The sequence below is a fragment of the Tursiops truncatus genome, chromosome 6, assembly GCF_011762595.2.
Source record: "Tursiops truncatus isolate mTurTru1 chromosome 6, mTurTru1.mat.Y, whole genome shotgun sequence".
NCBI lineage: Eukaryota > Metazoa > Chordata > Mammalia > Artiodactyla > Delphinidae > Tursiops > Tursiops truncatus.
Window position 1 is genome coordinate 102,645,943 of NC_047039.1, and position 22,736 is coordinate 102,668,678.

The 22,736-nt window shown below is 53.7% G+C and overlaps 1 protein-coding gene across 12 annotated transcripts in view; it reads left to right on the plus strand.

Moving 5' to 3' along the window:
* The window catches only part of DAB2IP (DAB2 interacting protein), a 194,313-nt gene that overhangs the window by 58,872 nt on the left and 112,705 nt on the right, over positions 1-22,736 (plus strand). For 2 of the 12 annotated variants that reach the window (XM_033858523.2, XM_073806526.1), the window contains exon 1: positions 8,726-9,084. The exons of 4 other annotated variants lie outside the window; for them this stretch is intronic. In XM_033858523.2, the coding sequence (XP_033714414.1) occupies positions 8,964-9,084 (121 nt within the window). In that variant the 5' untranslated portion in view covers positions 8,726-8,963. Of the gene's footprint in view, positions 1-8,715; positions 9,085-22,736 lie in introns of those variants that run through there. 6 more of the 12 variants (XR_012332659.1, XM_033858528.2, XM_073806524.1 and 3 more) reach the window with 6 other exon arrangements.

A 22,736-nucleotide genomic window follows, 5' to 3' on the forward strand; every position in this document is an offset into this window, starting at 1 on the left:
GGACTGGGATCAACGCAGGGCCCCTTCCCATGTCCTCTGGGCTTTCTAATAAAGGCTAGCCAGAGGTCACCGCCCCCCCCAAGCCCTGGCATTTTAGCCAGCAGGGATGTGGGGTGGGGCTGAAGCCCAGACTCTGGCGCCAGCTCTCCTGCTGGCTCCTCCTTACTTGTCCCTGTAACAGCTTCATTTGCTGCTGGAAACTGAGGGAGTAGCTGGGGGTGTCTGGGTTACCCTGGGCAAGTCATAAGCCCTCTGAGCCATGAGTAGACAGTAGGATGACCACTAGATTCCTAAAGGTCTCCTGCAAGTCCTAGTTGTGGGAAGGCATCTTCACTTTCAGACTTTCTGAGGACAGGGGGCCAGTTCAGTAGTGAGCTCCCTGTCACCCAGGGTATGCCAGATGAGGCTGGATGAATTTCGCCTTCTCTTAGGCCTTTGCCTGTGGTCCTGGACCATCCCCGCTCCACACTTTGCTAATCATTAATTACCAGGAGAGCCCCACCTGGGGAAAGGGGCAAGTCCCTAACCATAGGGGGAACAGGGGCTGATTTCCAGGATGACCTTGAACTTGTTTTCCTTGGCCCCAAACTTTCAGCTACTTCCTGTTTGAGCAGGCACAAAAATTCTAGGGCCCCAGCCCTTCCTCCTCCCCCGTGGTGGAATTTCCAGACAAAATGGTGTTCCTACGGTGGGGGCAGGGCTGGCATTGTTCTCACTCTCAAGGGGAGTTGAGGGGTGACAGGTTGCAGAAGCTACATTTAATTCTCACCTACAAGCCTCAGGATGCCAGCTATGGGCTGGGTGGGATCTCCAGGAAAAGCCAGTAAGTGCGAGAACCATGGCACTGGCATAGCCTGCCCCTCCTCTAACACCTGCTGTGGCTCCCATGTGTGTTCCAGACTGGGCATAGAAGCTCTGAGTGTCAGTGCCCAGGGGTCCTGAAAGACCACCCAGGCAACTCCATTTTCTAGGAGGGGAAGCTGGGCCTATGAACAGGAGGGGACTTGCTCAAAGGCACACAGCAAAGCAAAGGCATTTATTCATCCATTCATTTCTTCTGCGCCAGCTCTTGCATAGAGTCAGGACTTACATCCTGACCTCCCGACCAGCCCCAGGCTGCTGCTTGAAAGTAAACTGTAGCTCGTTGTCCACATGTCACATGGAGGAAACCCAGGCCCAGAGAGGTGAAGTCCCTTGCCCCTGGTTCCCTTCTTTAAAAAAGAAGGGGGGGGGCTTCCCTGGTGGCGCAGTGGTTGAGAGTCCGCCTACCGATGCAGGGTACATGGGTTCGTGCCCTGGTCCGGGAAGATCCCACATGCCACGGAGCGGCTGGGCCCGTGAGCCATGGCCGCTGAGCCTGCGCGTCCAGAGCCTGTGCTCCGCAACGGGAGGGGCCACAACAGTGAGAGGCCCGCGTACCGCAAAAAAAAAAAAAAAAAAAGAAGGGGGGCTTTGAGCCCAGCTCCCTTCATTCACCTCATTCATCAAATGTTTATTGAGTGCTGCTGTGCACACTAGGGACATGCCTGGGACAGGACTAACAAGGCCCCTGCCCTCATTAAAGTTTGGGGGAAGACAATTAGTGAACAGCAGAATGCACAGATAAGGTAGTTTCAGGAAGCTATAAGTAGAAGAAAATAAAACAGGGCAGTGGGATAGGGTGTGGGGATTGGGGCAGAGGTACGTGAGATAAGGTGGCCAGGGAGGCCTCAGAGGATGTGATATTTGAGCTGAGGCCTGAATGGAAGGTAGGAGCTGACATCTGAAGGTCTGGGGTAAGTGTGTGAGGTAGAAGAACAGAATATGCAAAGGCCCTGAGGTGGGGCCATGTGTGTCACCTTCAAGGATTAGAAGGGTATCCAGTCTCATCTATAACCATCTTAGCCAGTGGTTCCTCAAGAAACCTGCGAGGAAACTCTGAATGCTCTCACTGTAGTTCATGGGCATCTAGCCTAGCCCCACCCCTGCAGGCCTGCCTCATGGAGCCAGCCTCTCCTTTCAGTTGCAGAGTGAGGATCAGAGAGGGCTGTGACTTATTCAAAGTCACGCAGCCACACAGCAGCAGAGCTAGGCCTGGAGCCCTGATCCTCTGCCTCCTTGGCCAGGGTTCCCTCATTACCACTTTACTTCTCCCCTTTGGAGGGGCTGTCTGGGCCTCACCCCTACTTGGATCTATCTCCCCATCTCTTCTCCCTGATCTCACCCTTACATACCCCATATAGCCTGCTCCCCAGTCCCTCTCCTCATCCTCTGTTCCAGCCTCACAGTTTTATATGCTGCCCCCAGTATATGCCTTGCTGGTTTCCATCTTTGGGTCTTTGCTCATGCTGCCTGTTCCTCCTCTGCTCTCTACTCAGTCAACTCCTACTTAGCCTTCTAGCTCAGTACCAATGACTCTTCCTCCAGGCAGTCTTCCAGGATTTCTCCCTCCTCCAAATTCCCTCAGTGCTGACTCCAGATCAGATGGACTCAGCCACTTTTCCCAAACACTGCCACTATCTCTCCCAGTCAGTCTTACTGAGAGCCTGCTCTGGGCCAGTAACTGTGCTGACCAGCTCTGGCTGTTCTGCTCTCAAGGAGCCCACAGATTCGTGAGGAAATAAATAGGCTGGAGGGGGCAGATGTGAGCCAGTTTGTCCACAAGGCTTTGACTCACTATGCTATCTGACCTTCCACAACCTTACAAAGTGTAAGTATCATCATGCCCACTCCATAGTTGAGGAAACAAGAGGCACAGAGAGGTAAAGGTAGTAAGCTGAGGTCACGCAGCCAAGAAGTGCTGATTCCTCATTCCAAATCCCATACTCTTTCAGCTCCCTGCCAAGATGGAAGCTTCCTAGGAGCTGGCTACTGGGCTGGTTCATCTGTCCTCTTCAGTGGAATCTGTAGGGGTGGAGCGAGACCCCTCCCCCCAGAACCCAGGCCAGTGCCAACCACGAAGTGGTTCACAGATGACCAGGAAGGTCTGCCTGGGAAGGGAGGGGGCTCTCTGACCTCACCCTGGGACCATATGCCACCCCCTCCTGTCGCCCAGTGGGTGTGGAGCTGTCTGGCCCCATCAGCTGGAAGGGGAGGAAGGAGGCTGGAGACCTGGAGCCTCGGCCCCAGGCTGGGCTGGGAGAAAGAGGAGCTGTGGGCCCACCTGGAGCTTGGCAGTGTTTCTGGGTCAGGGCAGGAGAGGAAGTACGCAGAGAGAGTCGCTCCAGGCCAGGCCATCTGGGCTGAAATGCCGGCTGCTAGGGTGGGGGTAAGAAGGGGGGTCTGGGGCTCAGCCTGGAGAGTGGATCCCTGCCTCTCCCAGCCACAGGATTGGAGCCCTGAGCTTTGGGGCAGTGGGAGTGGAAGGCAGGGCACCTGTGGCCAGAACGCATCAGGCATCTGGGAGGGGTGGTCCAGGTAACTGAGAGGGAAAGGGGGTCTTGGCATCTCTTTCAGTCCCGAGGTGGACTGACCCCCAACTCTCATGTGTGACCTCGGGGGAGTCCCTCCCTCCCGTGGCCTCACTGCCCCATCTGCGGGGAGTGTTGTTGCTCCACCCTGACTGCTGGGGTGGGAGGGGCAATCAGACCCCCCATGTTTGGAGAATTGATGCCAGACCCCGGCTTGCGATGAATTAGGCGGGCTCCTCTGGCCAAGTGGCTGTCCTATAGGGCCCCAGCTTCCATCACCTGCTCTGAAGTTTCCTTCTAAACCTGACCTTCCAGGATTTTAATGACGGGCTGTTGTCATGTATGAGGGAGATATATCCTCTTCTCTGGGCTTCTGGAGGGCAGGAGGTGGTGGTTTGGGACTGGAGGAAGTTTCTAGATCCTGATGGGATCCATGGAGGTGAGTTGGGCAGAGATAACTCGTCTTTATTTAACATGTGAAACCTCAGGCCCAGAGACGGCAAGGGCTTTCTTTGAGTTACGCAGTGCCCAAAGAAACAATGACCCCACCCACTGGCCTTCCACCCTATTAGAGCCCTGCCTCTCCGGAGGGTTCACCCTTAGCCCAGTTTCGGGTGACTTGATTTCAAAAAAACACTCGCATTCCCCGAGGCTCTGTCTGTGTGTGTTCCAATGTCCACGCCTGATTGCTTCGCTAGTTCTGCCTGTGTTAAGAGGGGCAGGGCCCGCTAAGCCCGGGATCATCGCCGCCCTGAGTGGGCCATTTTCTGTGAAGGATGTCATTAAATTTGTTGATGGCTTTAGGAAGTCCAGGGGCTGGTGGGGGTGGTGGACACCTAGTTGGGCCTCGAGCACTCGAGCTTGACCTCTCGGGCTTGTCTCCACCTTCCGCCATGTCGGAGATCCCCCGCTCCAGCCCGCCCCATCTGAATGAAGGTCCTATACGTGGTCCAACCTCATTCCCGGACGAACAGTGGACACAGGAAGCCGTCATTGCCTGCCAGACAGGCCACCTCCCATGGCAGAGGCCCATGACCTTAACCGTGAATGTCCCGCAGCACTCCCACCCACACCCTGCCCAGGGCTCCAGCGACTCAAAGCTTGAGACCAGCCTGGGAGGCGGATGTGTGCAGGACTGCCTAGCTGGGGACTTCCCCTGGTCGCCACTGCCCAGCCTCGTCCCGACAGGAAACCTGACAGGTCTGAGCCCTCCAGACACCCATTGTGTGGAGCCTGGTGGGCTCCGGTGTTTCCCCTGTCAGGACTCCTTCCCTTCTCGCCTCCTCCTGTTCCTTGTCAAAGCTGGCTTTTAAGGGAAGTTCCAGGCTGTTGCCCCTCCTCCATCTCTGCATTAAGTCCTGCTCAGTCTTAAGACCTTTGCTCTTTCCAGCCTGCCTGAGTTCAAATCCTGACTCCTAGTGCAAGCAGTGTGACCTTAGGGAAATTACTTACCCTCTCTGTGCCCCCAATATTTTCTGTAAAATGAAGGTGGTGACCATCTGCCTCATACGTTAAATGAGATAATGTGCATAGATAATGCAGACAGTAAATCCTGAACACAGTTTATTGCTATTAAATCCAAACTTCACCCTCTGACAGCCTTTTCGAGGCCAAACTTATAACCTTCCTATGTTAGAGGTCTTGGACTCTGTGGTCCCCTCCAGGCGTGAGCATCTCTCCTCCCTGAGTGGAGTCATGTGTTAGATAATGTTCATTATTGCTGTTGTTTTCCTCCTGCACAACAATGGCCCTTCTGGAAAGGTCAGGCCCTTCTGCTTCGCGCGAAGCTGAAGAAATGGGTGATCTGACTTTACACTGGAGGAAACACTGTCCTGGATGGGCAATTTACGGCTTTTCAAGGGTAATTCTGACTATATGCTTTTTTTGCTCCTTCCTCACTGACTGTAAACCTAACAGATGTGAGACTGCACCGGGCTGGTCCCCTCCCTGCATCTGACCCCTCCTGACCCAGCCCTGGCCTGGCCTCCGGTTTACCTGGACTTCCAGCCCAACAGGGTGTAATTCTCCTCCAGACCTCGAAGCCAATGGTCCTCTGCCTGCAGGGAAATTCTTTGGGTCCATCCCTCTCTGGTCTTCTCCTGTGTCCTCATCGTTCAAATCTAACTGGTCGTGTGTGGCAGGGATGGGGGGTGGCTCTGTTGGGGGCTAAGGCTTCTTTAAAGAGGTGATGTTTGAGCTGGGTCCTGAGGGGTAAGGGATTCACCAGGTGGGTGCAGAGGAAAAGCGTCACGGCAGCCATCTGGCCATCAGGGCAGAGGCTGGAGGCTTAGGGGGCTGAGAGCAGATAGATCAGGGTGCATGGAGTGGGCTGGCTGCTTTGTGACAGAGTTTGGTCCTTTTCGGTATTCTGGGAGTTCACCTTTGGGGGCTTTTGAGGGACACTGAAGGTGGTGGTGGGGTCGGGTGGGATCTGATTTAGCTAGTCCCCAGCCCCCGGCCTGGTAGTTGCTAAACAGGCATATTTCCAGGCCCCATCCAGACCCACCGAATCAAGAGTCTTGGAGGAACCCCAGAAATACGCACGTTTAATGAGCTGGGGCCATTTGGAGGCTGAGGGGCATGGAGGTAGGGGAGGTGGGAGCTGGGCCTATTCAGGAGACCCTCTGGAGGCAAAACTGAGGTGGGAGAACAAGACCACTGATGGGACTACCCTCCCTGCAGGGCCCGGGGTTCACAGGTCAGCAGGGCCTGGCCCTTGAAGGGGTCTGTTGCAGGAAGTGGTCGGGGTGGGGTGGGGGACATTTTCAGGTGCCCCTCCTCCAGCCTAGGCAGTCTCCAGAAGGGGGGCTGCTTCTGTTTGAAGGGAGGAGGCCACAGGGGCAGCGGGAGGAGGTGGGTGGCTTGCTCCACAGCGGGATTGATTCCAGATGCTCTGCTGGGTGTGCAGGGAGCAGCCTTTGTCTGCCTGCCCATCCCAGGGGTCCTGGACCTCCTCTCCTACCTCCCACCCTGTCCCTTTCCTACTCAGTCCTCCAGCTGGTACAGTGGAGATGTTCAGCTTGGGTGATTGGCAATGCCCACACCATCTGAAGGCCAGGAATGCAAAAGCTTCTTCCTCTTCATTAGCTGACCCTCCCTCCACAAGGCAGATAGGTTAGGGAGTCTGTAACTTCTTGTAGGCGGGGAAACTGAGGCACAGAGAACGACTTGAGAATCCCAAGCATAAGCAGAGTCTATGCCAGACCTCTGGAACCCAACTGTGTTTACAAGTGAGATGCTGAGGTCCTGGCTGCTTTCCCTTCCCTCTACACACACTCACCTAAATCTGCTAGTTGGGGGCCTCAGGCTAAGACCACTTGTCCCAGCCTTAATCAGCTCGATCACTTGATCAGTGTCTCGTCTCCTTCATGGAAGGCTAGGACCTGGCCAATCAGGGAGTTCCTGCTTTGGGGAGGAAACTGGGCCACGTGAAGTCCAGGCCCTGGGAACAGGATTCGTGTCCCCACCCTGAGCTGGACTTCCTGGGAGTCCTCCTCCCCCCAAAACTGGTGGGCCTGGCTTCGGAGGTTATTCTTTCTGGAAGGGCCAAGGTGTGGGTAGGTGGCTGCGGGAGCCCCAGCTGAACGGGGAGGCTCTGAACTGGGTTCCTGTGTTCTGGAGGAGGCTCGCCAAGAGGGCCCACAGGTTGCCTCTGGATGGAGGAATTGGGTACTACTTTTCCCAGGGGCCTCTGCACTTGTAAAAGGGCCTCCTGGTGATGTCTGCTACTGAAAATGAGCTAGAGCAATGCTTAACCCGAAGGAGGCTAATGGGGTCCTTGCAGGCCCTGTGGTTTTTCATCTTCCCCAGGGATTGGTCAGAGCTCTGGGGAGAGGGGCCAGGGGAGTTGATAGCTTCTGACAACCCAGACTGGGTTTGGAGGAGCAATACCCCTCCTGCCCCTCCCCCCTAGTCCTGGGAAGGCGCCTGGCTTCCAGCTGTGATCCAGGCTTCTGACCTGGGGGCCCTCCCCTCTGGCTGAGGGAGCAAGGGAGGGGGTCCCCTTTGTGAGGTGCAAAACCTGGTCTGGATTCTTGCCGACTGCCCCGCCCCCTCCAGGGCCGCACCTTTTCAGCTGTGCTGGAGGAGGACATCCAGACTCCCTCAGGACCCACACGTGACTCTCCCACCAACACATCCCTAAGACTACTTGTCAGAGCCCTGGCTAAGACCCTTTGCCTCTGCCGCTGAGGCAAGTCAGACCTCCTGTCAGGGCCTCAGTTTCCCCTTCTGTACTTGAAGGGATGGAACTGAGGCAGGTGGTTGTCAGAATAATTTAAAAAATAAATGCCGCTGCAGAGGCTGGCGGGTAGAGAGAGATACCGCAGCCAATGGCCAGGGTGGTCAGGGAAGGCTGGAGGAGGTGGGCTCTAGAGCAATAGACTTTGGCGAGGCAGAGAAAAGTCAGTAGGAGGCCAGTCCCTGCTGGGAGTAGAGAAAAGAGGAGTGAGAAGTAGGGGGGCGGGGGAGTGGAGGTGAGGCTGGGAGGTAGTTTGATTGAGGATACATCGCTGGAGTCTCAAATACCAGAGAAGTTTCTCTGGACTTGGGGCTTTTGGACTCTGGGAGCCACGGATGGTTCTTGAGCTGGGGAGGGGAGGGTGCATGACTCGGAGAAAGCTTTCAGCAGGATGCAATAGAGGGAGCTGGCACCCTCCCTTCTCTAGCCTCGGTTTCCTCTCCCTACAGTGGGGAGAGTACTGCCCTGCCCGCAGCCCTGCTAGAACTGCTGTAAATGCCCAGCGGGAGGGAGACCTCACAGCATCTGAGGTGTTTCATTTGGAGGAGGGTTTAGATCAAAAGGGCAGAAAGTTCTGATTTGGCGAAGACCTGAGGAATACATAGGTGTTCACTATGTTCTCTCTACTTTTTCTGGGCTTGAAATATACACCCTAATTGTAAATATATAAAAGTAACATGCGTATCAAACGGGACGATTTTTAAAGCACAGGCGAGTATCCTGCGTGAAAGAGAAGTCTTTCTACCTGCCGGGGCGGGGGGCGTGCTGGACGGTGTGTTTGCGGATCCACACGCAGCCCAGTGAGCTTGGGGCGGAAACCGGCCTCATTCGGACCCTAATCGAGGGTTCCCGGTTCGGAAGCACGGTGCCCTCCTGGTCGCCTTGCCTGCGCCCTGCCCAGTGCCAGGGAGCGCCCACACGCGGGTGTGCACTGTCTATACCCGCCGGCGGGGTGGGGCGCCGCGTGCGCCCGGAGCGCGGGCTCTCAGGCGCGGGGCGGAGGGCGGTGGCCGTCCTGGGGACCTGCCTGGGGTCCCGGGCACTCCGGCCCGCCTGGCCTGGCCGACTCCAGGCCGGGATTTCTCCCGCACTGACTTTCCGGGCCCGTGCCAGTCCGGCCTCCCGGTCCCCGGCCCCCGCGGCGGGGCCGGCTGCTCCGGGGAGGGCGGGAGGAGGAGGAGGAGTTTGCGCGACTTTGTGGGGCAGCCTCGGCCTCGGCGGCGGCCGCAGCGGCACGCGGGAGAACGCGAGGACGCCCGCCGGGCCGGCCGGAGCGGGCGATGGGGCCCGTGTGAGCGCGCCCAGGCCCGGCCCGGTGCCCGGCGGGCGGCAGCATGTCCGCGGGCGGCGCCAGGAAGAGCACCGGGAGGCCCTCCTACTACTACCGGCTGCTGAGGCGGCCCCGGCTGCAGCGACAGAGGAGCCGCTCCCGCAGCCGGACCCGGCCCGCCAGGGGTAGGCGCCACCCCGACCCCTGACCCCTGACCCCAGGCGCTCCCTAGCGCCGGATCACCGCCTGATGCCCCGGGATGCCCGCGACCCTGGGTCCTCCTGCTGTCTATTTACCCCGGACCCTCTCAGCCGCCCCTTCTGGTTGCCCGGAACTGTGTCTGCTTGTTGTTTCCCACTCCCCCAGCTTCTCCTCAGCCTCCACCCTGGTGGGGAAACTGAGGCTCCGGTGTCTCCTCTTGCCAAGGGCAGGCAAAGGGGAGATCGCAGTTCAGCTTCTTTCTTCCCCCTCTCACTTTTGACCACCGTGCCTCAGTTTACTCAGCAGCGGGGGCATCATCACCCTGAGCGACCTGGCTTTCCTCCCCTTGCCTGCACTGCCCTGGCCTCTCAGCTTACCTCCCCCCAACTCCCTCTTCGCTCCTCTGGGACTTAAGTGGACTCCCCCGCCTCTTGGGTGGAGGGGCACGTGGGTGGACCTCAGGGGGTCCTATCCCGGGGTCCTTGGCTCCACCGGAGTGGTGGCGGGTAACATCTGTCCAGGACGTCTCTGAGTGGGTGGGCGCCACCTCCTTTGAAATGAGTTTCTCTCTTTTCAAGGCCAGGAGGCAGGACCCGGAGGGGGAGGTGCGAGCAGCATTTTCTTTTTCCAGTAACAGGATCCACAGCTGGAAAGGCGTGTGATCCAGGGGGCTGGGTGGGGGCCAGGACTTCCTTCCATGGCTGGGTAGGAGGTGGGGGGAGGCCCCCTGGAAGGAGGAGGGCTTCGAAGGGGCCCTGGGGAGGCTGGAGTCCCTGGCAAAGGCTCAGGCCCACTGACGCGCCCGTGGGTGGGAGGGAGGAGGGGGCTTGGGAGTACCTAGTGGGCACCTGGGCTGAGTTTACACCATCAGGTTATCTTTGGAATCTGGAAGGCTGGCCCGGTGCCCAGCCTGACCCAGAGGGGTTTGAGCAAATCTGTGCTTGGAATCTGGTCAAATACCCCTCCGGGCACTGGTTGTGTGGCCTGGGGCCTGTAGTTGCCCCTGAACCTCAGTTTTCTCGTCAGTATGGGGATAAGTGAGGCAGGCAGGCAGTATACGTTCATTTGCTTCTCCCAGAATGGGGAAGACTTTTCCCACAGTCAGGGCTGAACAACAATGTACAGGGCTTCCTCAGGAAGTGGTGAGTTCCTGGAGTAGTGAGTTCCCTGTTCGTGGGAGGGTTCAAGCTGAGGTTGGGAATGCACACATGTGTGTGCTGGGAGTTCAGTCTTTAAGGGTCTCCCAAGGCCTATGATCTCCTCCCCCTTGCCTTCCTTGAAAAGGCCTCTGGCTACTGCCTCCCTCCAGGCTTGGCCTGGGCGATCAGAGATCTGGGCTCAAGCACTGTGACTTTGGGCAAGTCTTTTCCCTTTTCTGAGTCTCAGTTTCTTGAGCTGTAAAAGGGGGCTAGTAGTATTGATACATGGAAGATTCCGTGAGGAAATGGGTTCAGGCTGTGAGAAATGGGAGCTGTACAGATGGCCAGTTAAGCTCAGGTCACCGTGAGTCCTCCGGTACTCACCCCACCCCTGCTCGATGCCCTGTGTGACCTTCCCTTCGCTCTTCACCTCAGCCCAGCTCCATCCCTGCGGGCACAGAGAGGACCCGAAGTCCCCCTCCTGCTCAGCTCACTGGGCCAGAGACAATCAATACACGTCTGGCCATCGCCTGAGCCCCAGCTCCCAGGCTCGCCTGTGCAGGAGTCACTGCTTTGTGTCCCAGCCTCAAAGGAGCACCCAGCCTGCAGGGAGGGGGGAGGAGACTGTCCCTGAACAGAAGTTACATCTGGGGAAATCAGGGAGAGCTTCACAGAGTAGGTGACATTTGGACTGGGCTCACCAGATGGGTAGAGTTTCCTTTGGCAGAGGGAGTGGTTGAATCAGATCTGAGTTCAAGCCCCCGCTCTGCACAAAGGCACCCTTTGGCCAGTTACCTCTCCAAGCCTCAGTGGCCTTGTCCGGTAAATGGGGGTGGTGATGGCAGGGTTGTTTAAAGACTGAGAGCAAAGGCATGGAAAGGTGCAAGCCCGCGCTGCCTGGGACTTGGGCCACAGTTGGGTGTGAGCTATGGATGTCCTTACTCTGGACAGAGCAGCAGCTGTGCAAAGACAGGGAGTTGGAAAACCTCTTGGGTGTGTGGGCAGAGTTCATCCCGGGGTGGCAGAGGGCCTGGGTTGGTGGAAGGGAATAGCGGGGAGCAGTAGTTTGGGCCTGATAAAGGCCCTTGAGTGATGGGGAGTCATGGGTGGGGGCTGGGAGCTGCCTGGCAGGGTGAGAGGTGGAGGTACCCGGGTTGGGGGCAGCTAGAGCATCACTGACCTTCCTCCACTAAACTCCCAGATCCCTGACTCTGCCTCCGGGGCTGCCCCTCCTCCTGAGGGCAGCACACCCCCGCCCCCCAGGTGGTAACTCATGCTGGGGGAGCCTTCTGACCTCACGCCTCAGTCTCCCCATCTGCAGTGGGGCTTGGTCCCATGAGGGTGACATCATCAGATCCCCAAGGAGGTGGTGGTACCCAGCATCCCAGCCCTGATTGGGCCCTTGCTCCACACCCATTCTGGCCTCTGCCACAAGCAGGGAAGGACAATGACCGAGAACGCAGGCGTGTGTTTGTTCAGAAACAGGAAAGCGCAGGGAAGAATTGGCTGGTGGTGGGGACGCGCAGCTGGCCCAGCCAGGGAGAGGGTTGTGACCAGACTGCCACCTCTCTGAGGAAGCTCCCTGCCCACCGCCCCTACTGTCCCTCTGGAGTGGTGGGAGGGGGCTCGCTGCAGACTCGAGACTAAGCCTGTCCCTGGTGGGGCCGCCAGTGAGGGACAGTGTCTGCAGTCCCCCAGGTGTGACCAAAGCAGGGCAGTAAGCAAGCCTCTTCCCTTCTCTGCGCCCTGAGTTCTCCATCTGAAGAACGGGCAGAGCGAATCTGTTGTTGGTAGAGGGGGGCACGAAGTTTGACGATGGCCAGAGGCAGGGTGGGAACAGTGACGTTTGCATGGCAAGCATCATCTGGACATTTTGGGTCGCGCCTTGTGCCCCTGGGTCCGCTTGAAGGCTGGGCGTGGCCCATGAATTCGATGGGGTCCTCACCAGCCAGGGTACCTCCCCACCTGCCCCCACCAAGGTCAAGAAAAGCTTTGTCTGTCTGTCTGACCTACCTGTACCCCCAGGGCTGCTGGGGAAATACAAGTTTTCTTCTTGCCCTGGATGAAGTCAACCCATTCATTCAACTAGCAAACACGTCTTGAGCACCTACTACGTGCTGGGCATAGGGGCACATGGGGATGAATTGCATAGGCTCCCAGCTCTTGACAAGCCCCCAGTTGGTTGGGGAGGCTGGCTTGCTGAGCTGCCCTGGGGCACAGAGCCCTTTTGGGGGTACCGGGCAGTGGTTAGTGGGAAACGGACTCTAGTCCCAGCTCGATCATGAGCTGGTTATGCGATTCTGGCACATCCCAGGGCCTCAGTTTCCCCATCTGTCAATTGGGGCTAATCCTGTCCTGCTGCCTCCCATGTTGGGAGACCTCTTGGAATGCCCATCCCTGTACTCAGGGGAGGTTTTGATTCTTTTCTTCGTGTTTTCATCTGAGTTTTTCCTGGGGTCCAGGCACATGCCAGGCCCTGCCTGGGCGCTGCAGACTTGGCCTGTGTTTTCTCCTTAGATGGTCAGTTCCTTCTCCACGCCCACACATACCCCATTGCGTGGCCCTGTGTCGTGGCTGCTGTGTGGTCCCACTCCCCTCCACCTGGGTGTCTTTCCTTCCGAGGTATGCTGGAGTCTGTGAGGGGCCTCAGGAGGGGGCTCCCAGGAGCGTTCCAGCATCCCTTGAGGAATGTCCTGGGCAGGAGGTGCCCAGGAGGACTAGGGCTGACCTCCTGAGGTGGGGGTCACCTCCCAGGACTTCGAAGTTGGCAACTGAGTGATCTAACCCCTGACGTCCAGCAGTGGGGGGGGGCACTGAGGCACAGAGGGGCCACCTTCACAGAGCGGGGTATGGAACCCAGGGCTTCTGGCCCCCAGGAAGAGAGCAGCATGGTTGGGGAGGGCGCTGATTTGCCATGGCTGCTTCCTGACTGGGAGCGATGGCTAGGGAGGGGCCTGGGTGCCACCATAGGGAAGGGCGGGCGCTGGGACCTCTCCATGGGGACCCTGGCTTCAGGGAGACCCACTGAGAGGCCCCTGGGCAGCATCTTGGGGCCCCAGGGGCTGGACAAGCCTGAGAACGGCCCTGAGGGTGGGGGCTGGTCGTACCTTGTGGTCCCCCCAGTCTTTAAATGTCCTTCCAAGAGCCCAAGGCTGAGACCTCTGAAATTGTACATATACTTTTTTCTGCCTTGTTTCCTCCTCTGTTCCTGCTGAGACACCATCTCTCCTTTGGGCCTTTACATAACTTTACATAACTCAGGTAGTGGACCTTCACTCCTTCCCACGACGTGTAATAAAGTTCAAATGACTTCTGTTTGCCGAATGCCTGCTCAGTGTTGGCAGTGAGCTTAACTCTGTATTTGCCTGATTTAATGCTCACAACAATGCTGGAGATGGATACTGGCATAATTCTCATTTTAGAGGTGAGGAAACTGTGTCCCAGAGAGTGGGAGCCTTGTCCAACGTCACGCAGCTAAGGAACGGTGGAGCCCAGCTCCGCCCTACTCCACATCCTGGGCTTGCGAACGCACCACCTCGCTATCCCGTGGGCAGGCGGGTCCTTCTGAGGTTAGGCCTTGCCTTTGATAAGGCCACCTCCTCCTTCTATCTGATTTGCACAGTCAGCAGCTCTATGAGCGTTCACAGCCATCCGCTTCCACAATCCTGACCGTAATTCAGGAGGGAGGCAGGGGAATGACCCCACTGGCATCTGACGTGGGGAGGGTCCATCCTGCTCCTTGAGCCCTCTGTCTGCCTGGGATGACTCAGACCATCCCTCAGGCCCGGGCTCTCCCCCGGCCCCTACCCTTGTATCCTGCTCCCATTCATGCCTACCAGCCATGTCCTCCTTTCCCTGGGCAGGTCACAGGTCTTACAGACTCAGCCCTGTTTTTCCACCAAGTTCCTTTGTGCTGAGGGTTCAGCATCCCGTGTTGTGAGGTCCCTGGAGACCAGCAGACAGCTTGAGGCCCACTTCCCAGAGCTGTGTAGGTCCTTGAGGGAGGCCGGAGGCCCAAGTTCATCTGCTGAAATGTCAGCTTCTTGGTCTTTGTGTTTCTGGCGCATCCTCGTCACATTTAATAACAAGGAAGCTAACCGCTTCCTTTTACCCAGCTGACTGTGTGCCAGGCCCTGTGTCAAGAGCTTCACCTGACTATCTCATATCTCCTTTCACCTTTCCAACCCTCCTAGGAGGTAGGGGTCATTACCCTCACTTCCCTTTGCCAGGTGAGGAAACTGAGCTCAGGGTGTGGAGGAAGAGGCAAGGTTCAACCCGAGGCCACCGTACTCGCAAGCTCACGCTTAGAAGCGCGCTCCCAAGGGTCAGGTCTGGAGCTCTGATTCCTGGGCGCTCTTTCTCTGCCCCGTTGCATTCTGTACTTCCTGAAACCTGGTGGCACAGGGACAGGCCCGGAGCCTGCTTTGCTCAGCTGCTGATGGGGGGAGGTTGGAGGGATTGACCTGTGTGGCCCTGGGAGCTAACTGTTCCCCTTGACAATTGGAGAAACTGAAGCCCAGAGAACCAAGGCCACTTTCCCGAGGTATCCCCGAGGTAAGGAGAGATCCAGGTCTGGAATCCACAGCCCTTTGCATCCTATTTTGGTGTTGATTTTGTTTGTTGCTTTTCCTAATGTTAGCCCAGATCGGGACACTGAGGCAGCTGGGCTCCTTGCTGGGTCTTCTTGGCGGGAGGGAATAGGGGTTGAATTCCTGTGTAACTTGATACAAATGTGCTCACATCCCCGACCGCTTACGTGTTTTGCTTCGAAATGACACGCAGCCTCTTGACTATTTTTAAAAGAAAAGCAATGGCTGTGATATTTCCCCTGCACCTTCCTCTCGAGGCCACTTGGTTAAATGTCAGGAAAGGGAGAGTATTTCCTGGTCAGGAACGTTAGGAGCTTGCTGGGAGCTGAAGTTTTGTTTTCTGTTAAGTAGGTGTTTGGGGAATCGGTTCCCAGCCCTCCTCCGCCCCCCACCCGCCGTTCCCAGGGAAGGTTGTGTTTGACAGTTGCTGGGAGGAGGGATTTGAGAGGGAACAGCCGAGATGCCCGCGCGCGTGGAGTGGCAGGGTAGTTATTTTTAGCCATCCCGATCCTGTAGAGACATTTCAGCATTTGTTCAATATTTAATTATCCATCTGAAATTGGCCCATGTGGCCTTGAGTTTGGAAGTGGCTGTCTGTGCTGTGATTTCCTCTGATTGCATAAATAAGGAAGGGAGGGGAAACGCAATAGCCCTCCAAATAATACTAATAAAAAAATAAAAAGAGTAGACTCAGTACTCAGAAAAGACAGGCTTGGTTTCACAGTCTAGACAGACCACCTGTACGTTAGTAGGAAAGATGAGCCCGTGAGGGTGCCTAGCACGCCCTTGGAAATGCAGCCCTGCTTGGTCTGTGACTCTCAGACTCCACAGCTGCCTGGGTTTTATCGGGGATGGGTTTCCCCCCCTCCACCAGGTTCCTGTGTTGACCTTGACAGCTGCCAGGTACCCGAGAGGAGGTTTGGGGATTTTGCTTTTGGAAGTCTTGTTAGCTTTTATTTCCCTCCTCTCTTCTCCCCGACAGACAGGATAGCACTGTCGGCATCTGGGCTGTGTTACTTCTTTTTTCTTGGCCCTTAGGGGTGATGTGTTGACACGGCTGTGAAATGGAAAAGGCAGAGCACAGGGAGGACAATAGGTGGATGAGGGAGCAGAGGGGAGGGGAAGAGAGTGGGGCTAGAGGGAGCCAGGCAGCCAGGGATGGGGCTCCTTTTGGTGTCCTGCTTGGCTTGGGGACTGTAGAACTTGGGTTTAAAGGTTGGAAACCAATAAATTGGCAATCTGGGATAGTCTTCTGGAAAAGCGGTTTTCTATCCATTTATCCCTCTATCCTGGGGACTGAGTTTGGGTCAGGTGTGTGGCCAGGGCGGGAGTCCTTCTGACTGCACCATAAATGCTGGTGACCTCAGGCAAGTCACTAAACATCTCTGGGCTCAGAAGCACTTTGAACAAGTAGATGTGAAACAACATAGGGTATCATTATAGGCGGGGTGATTGTCATTATCTGTTCATCCAAAGCCTGAGGGGTTAATTGCAGCTCTATTAGGGCTGATCTAGAAATAAAATGTGATGCTTGTGGGGATCGGAGCCATCCAGATGGCTCCTTGGCATTCCCGTCCCCCAGAGGCTGCTACAAGTGTCACTTGTACTTGTTCAGAGCAGCAGAGCTTTAGTGAGCCACCTACTGTTTGCAAGCCCTGTGCCAGGGGCTGCCGTGGAGGATACAGTCAGCCCCCACCCCCAGGGAGCCGGGCTTATGGGGAAGGTAGTCCCGTAAGCGGGTTGGCAGATGGTGTGACTGGAAGGGTAAGCAGGGCCTTGGATGGCGAGCCACGAGGTTGGAACTCCCCCTGGCAGGCCACACGGAACCAAAGGGAGAATTTTGAAAATAGCAGTCATTATAATAGCACCGACTTCCATTTTCTGAGCACTTAACACAGTGTAGGCGCCTTTCTAAGTCCTTTGCGTGCATCATTTCATTAAGTCCTCATTCTCACAGATAATTGTATCAGCTCCATTTTGCAGATGAGAAAACTGAGGCTCAGACTGGTTAATTGACCTCCTCAACGTCACCCAGCTACTGAGTGGCAGAGTTCAGGATGTTTCATTCTCACTGTACTTACCAGAACTGCAATTTAGGAAAATGATTTTAAGCAACCAGAAAGCTAGACTGATGTGGTCCGGGGAGCAGAGAGAGTGGGTATCAGTGATCACAGGTGACTATGTTGGCCATCCTGTTGCAAGAGGCAGTGGGTTTGAGCAGGGAGAGAGAGAGGTCAGGGGTCGTCCTCACAGCGAGAGGGGTGGGAGCTGGTGATGGGATAGGCCCAGGCAAGTGGGGAGGGTTTGGGGTGAGGGGGCAGCAGAGCTGTGGGCATGGCTGATAGGCCTGCTCTGACTCTTGATGCTGCAGGGGCGGGAGGGGGGCACCAGACTGGGCAGGGGGTGCCTTTGGGGAGTAGCTTCAGGAAAAGTGGTGGAAAGGTACTAGAGGCTGCAGGAGGTCAAATGGTTGGGGGGTGAGGGTGGCGGGCAGAACTGGACATTGCTGGAGAAGCTGGGTGGCTATGGAGGTCTGAGGGAAGCCTGGGTTTCCCATTAACTGTCTGTGTGGTCACTGTTCCCCCTGGTGTCTAGGGAGCTGTTCAGAGCTACATGTTAGCAGCAAGCAGGTTGGGGCCCTGAGGGCCCTTCCACGGCATCAGCGGCAGCCTCTGAGCCCTCCTGGGACAGGACCTTGGGCTTCAGAAAACCAGGGGTGCAGCCCTCCGGTCCCACCCGCAGAGGGAGAGCCATCTGCAGAGGGAGGGGCCAGTTTAAGGAGTGGGGAGCAGGGGTGCTGGGCGCTGGGGCAGCCCTTCATGGGGATGTTATGGAAGAGGCTCCTGGGTCACTGGTGGTCCCCAGGGGAGACCACCTGCTATGGGCCAAATCACTCCATCTCCTCTTTTTTTTAAAGAATATAACGTTTATGTTAGTGTTTTTCCCCTTCTCCCCCAACCCCTAGGATTACAAAAGTAATAAAGTAATAAATATTCATTATGCAAGAGAAGAAAATAAAAAATAACCTTTAATTCTAGCCCCCAGTGATAAGCTCTGGGAGCATCTGGAAGGTGATTTCCAGGCTTCTTCCCTTCTTGAAGATTTTGAAAATTCTAAAATATTTGAAAGTATAAAAAGTGTAGAAAATAACATTACAGACACCCAGGTACTCACCTCTCAGATTTAGCAAACGTTAACATTGCCATGACTGCTTCTCTTTTCTTCATTTTTTCTTTTTCTTTTTCTTAGAAATAAAATGATTCAGGTACAGCAGGGGGTCGGCAAAGTACAGCTCACAGGCCAAATCCCACCTGTTTTCATATAGCCCACCGCCTGTTTTTGTATGACCTGCGAGCTAAGAATAGCATTTACATTTTTCAAGGGTTGAAACAAAATCAAAAGAGGAATAATGTTTTATAACGTGAAAATGACGGGAAATTCAAATTTTCCGTGTCTATAAGTAAAGTTTTTGGAACACAGCCCCACTTATTCGTATTGTCTGTGGCTGTTTACATGTTACCTTGACAGGGTTCAGTAGTTGAGACAAACCTAGAATATTTGCTCTCTGGCCCTTTATGAAAAAAATGTGCTGACCCCTGAGATACAGCTAAAGCCTCCTACGCTGTCCCGGGGATAACCAGCCTCCTGAAGGCGGGGCATGTCCTGCCCACGTGTACTTTTACTACATTTGCAAATGCTTCAAAATGTGTAGTGGTGCATTGTGGGTTTCAAAAGTGGGTACAGGGAAATGGCACACGGTGGAGAAGAGCAAACGCATGTCTCCACGCTAGGACCTCCTTATATCCCGAATTCCAGCAGCACAGATAAATGGCAGCTCTCTGCCGGGCCTGGAATAGGCCCCGGGGCTACAGAGTCACAGGAGAAAACTCAGGAGGAAAAATGGAGAAGGTCACACTTCAGGCTAAATTTCCTAGAAATCCTCAGAAAGCAAAGGAGCAAAAAGGGACTCAGGGACTAGAGAACCCTTCAGGCCAGGTAATTAATCCTTGGAGTGACCGGGAAACCCAGACTTTTGGGAAGGCTGGGGATTCTTTGAAAGTGAGGTATATGTCAGGATGAGGAATAGGAAGTATGGATGGTCAAAGGCAATTGTTTGTTTTTTAAAGATTTAACAAAATTTTTGGCTGCGTTGGGTCTTCGTTGCTGCGCATGGGCTTTCTCTAGTTGCGGCGAGCGGGGGCTGCTTGTTGTTGCGGTGCGTGGGCTTCTCATTGCGGTGGCTTCTCTTTGCTGCGGAGCATGGGCTCTAGGCGTGCGGGCTCAGTAGTTGTGGCTCGCGGGGTCTAGAGCGCAGGCTCAGTAGCTGTGGCGCACGGGCTTAGTTGCTCCGCGGCATGTGGGATCTTCCCGGACCAGGGCTCGAACCCGTGTCCCCTGCATCGGCAGGCGGATTCTTAACCACTGCGCCACCAGGAAAGTCCCAAAGGCAATTGTTAAGGGACTCAAGTAGAGGGGCTTAGAGAAGAGCTGGTGACAGTGTCTATAGATGCTGAAAGTTTGCAACGCTTACACTGGACTGTTATTCATGAGGCCAACCAGGGACTAAGGGGTGAACACTAGTGCTGTCCTTTTGGGAGGCCCTACCCAGAATCCTGAGACATAGCTGGGAGGCACGTCTTCTCAGCGCTTCCCTCCCACCTTCTGAGAACCAGGAGCCTGACCCCTCCACGTCCCCTCTGAGGCGTTCTTGTGCCCCCACCAAATGCTCTATGTTGAGGATTCCCAGGGCGGGGAGGTGCCCTGGACTGCAGCCCTCCACAGTCATTTCCATGCCTCTCTCCCAGCAGACCCCACCCCCGAAACAGTGGGCAACCTCCACTGACTCTGAACCGTGTCCTGAACTTAAAGACAACTTGATTCCTTTTGAGAGATAGCAGGTTATCGCAGTTCCATAGGTTCCAAACTTCTCCCTTCCCCACACCCAACATCAGGGGACCAAAATATGCAGTCGAATGAGCCATCCCTTATCCCTTTCTGCCATGTAGCGGGGCTGGGATGGCACCTGGAGATGTAGAGAGAGGCCAAGGGCAGGGAGGACACTCAGCCTTCCGGGGGACTTGGGACCTGTTGTCCTCTCACTTATCTCTCCATGGAGGCGCTTCCCATCCTGGGGCAGCCCTTCGATTCAGAGCTCGCCAGGCTCGAATCCTGCCTTCTGCGTTGCTTAGCCGAGTGGTTGTGGTCCTTTCAGTTGATGTTTCTGAACTTCAGTTTCTTCCTGTTAAAGTTGGAGCTGATGTTTCCTACTTTAGGAGTCAGCGTGAAGATAAATATACACATACCGTGCAGTCCCCGTCTCTCTTAGATCTGTTTCTCCGCATTTCCTGGTGGTCCATTTTATTACATACAAATATCCAGTTGTTCTGCTGCTAAATTTGTTGAAAAAACGATCTTTTCCACCACCAATTTATCTTTGTACTTTTTTCGAAAAATCGATCGACCACATATATGTGGGACTATTTCTGGACTCTTTATTCTGTTCCATTGATCTATATGTCTATCCTTTTGCTAATATCACGCTATCTTGATGACTTTAGTTACATTTCAAGACTATAAAGTATGTCTTGAAACCAAGTAATATAAATCCCCCAACCTGTTTCTGCTTTCTCCAGATTGGTTGGCTCTTTTAGATCCTTTGCTTTGCCATCTAAATGTAAAATTGAGCCTGCCAGTGTCTTTCAAACGCCTGTAGGATTTTGACTAGAATTGCATTGAATCTATAGATCAGTTTGGGGAGAGATGCCATCTTTACAAGACAGTCTTCCCAGTCCTTCAAAGCGGTGTATCTTTCTGTTTATTTAGATTTTCTTTAATGTCTCTCAGCAATATTTTTAAAGTTATTAGCCTTGTACTTGTTTTGTTAAATTTATTCCTAAGTATTTTTGATACTCTTTGTTAATAACTATGAAGGGTGGAGAGCTTACCCTACTTGCTGACTAGCAACCTAGCCTGGGAGAGTTTCCCGGGTGCCGGCAGAAGACACGAGACTCGTGGGTCAGAGACAAAGGACACTATGACTCATGGCCGGTAGCATGAACTTCATGTTTGCATCAATTTTCTTTCCCTCCAAGTTCCTAGGGCAGTCACAGGTGTTTTTGTAGAACGTAAAACAATCTGCTCTTTTGTTTTGTCAAATTATAGCTTCATGTTCCTTATAGGACCTAATGTACAATCTATGCGTCAACTGTTCCTCAAGCTAAAAAATTACACAAAGAGCTGAAATTCAGTTTGCTTTAGTATTAAATCATTAAATTAGAAACTTGGAGATTATTTATTTATTTATTGAAGTATAGTTGATTTACAATGTTCTGTTAGTTTCTGCTGTACAGCAAAGTGATTCAGTTATACATATATATTTATTCTTTTTCATATTCTTTTCCATTATGGTTTATTGCAGGATATTGAACTTAGTTCCCTGTGCTATACAGTAGGACCTTGTTATTTAGAGATAATTTAAAATTTGAATTCCAAGCTGTCAAATACAGAAAGGTAAAGAGGGTTTTAAAGTTATATATAAAAAATCAGTATGTACACACTTAAAACTTTATGCCTATTTTAAGTTGTTGGAAAACTATAAGACTGTTGTATAGCCACGTTGTTCTAATTGAATAGTATCCTTGTTTCTGAGGAAAACAGAGCAACTTCTACACAGTCTATTATGCTTTTATAAACTGTTTAAAGGTACTTTTCTATTGTCATTTTAAAAAATAAAGCGCTAATTCCAGCTCTCACACCAAAAAAAAAAAAAATAATATACTTTTTGAACAAACACTAAGTCCTGAGGTGGAATTTTGGGGTAAAAAGAAATCATTTATATTTTCTGAATGAAATGAAAAATAGAGTGAATTTAGTTCTATACCTGAATATTTAGGGTTTGATAATCATGATTCTCTCTGGAGTGCTGTTGTTGGAGCTTATATACCCTAAAGAAGTTTTAATAATGTATTTAGTATCTGTGCTGAGGATAAACGCACAGCGTGTGGAGTGACCATCCAAAGAGAAATATTCTCTACGTACAGATGTGAAAACATCTGTAAACTACATTATAAAATAACCAAGAAAGGTACCATATACTTTCGTGGTTTTCAAACCCTTTTACATATGTTGATTGATAACAAGTGCATTGTAGAGAAAGAAAGAAGTTTACATTAGGTAGGGTCATGAATATTATGTTTCCAAAAGGAAGCTTTTCTCCTTTTAAGGCAGCCATCGATTTGGAAAAGGGACCTTGAGAGTCCACAGTCCTGGGTCAGCCAATGGTGTGATGTCACTACCCCTCCATTTTTACTAGAATAAGTTGAACCTTGATCAGTGGGTGTATTGGCTTCCTATTGCTACTGGAACAAACTACTGCAAATTTCGTGTCTTAGAACACAGAGACTTATCTTACAGTTCTCAGGGTCAGAAGTCTGAAATCAGTTTCTCTGGGTTACAGCCAAGGTGTCGGCAGGACTGCATTCTCCCTGGGGGCTCTAGGGGAGAATCAGTTTCCTTGCCTCTTGCAGCTTCTAGAAGCTGCCTTGACCCATGGCCCCACCTCACTCCCACCTCTGCTTCCATCACCACATCGCCTTCCCTGTCTTCTCTGATGCTCCTGTCTCTCTCTTATAAGGACTCTTGTGATTACATTGGACCCTCCCAGGTAATCTAAAATAATCTCCCCATCTCGAGATCATTAATCACGTCTTTGAAGTCCCTTTTGACATTGAAGTTAACATATTCATGGGTTCTAGGATCAGGATGGGCTCTTTGGGGGCCATTATTCTGCCTACCACAGGCAGGTAAGGTTTAATAACCTCTAAGAACCATGTCTCCTCCTTCTTCCAAAGATGGATGGGGGACTTCCCTGGTGGCGCAGTGGTAAAGAATCTGCCTGCCGACGCAGGG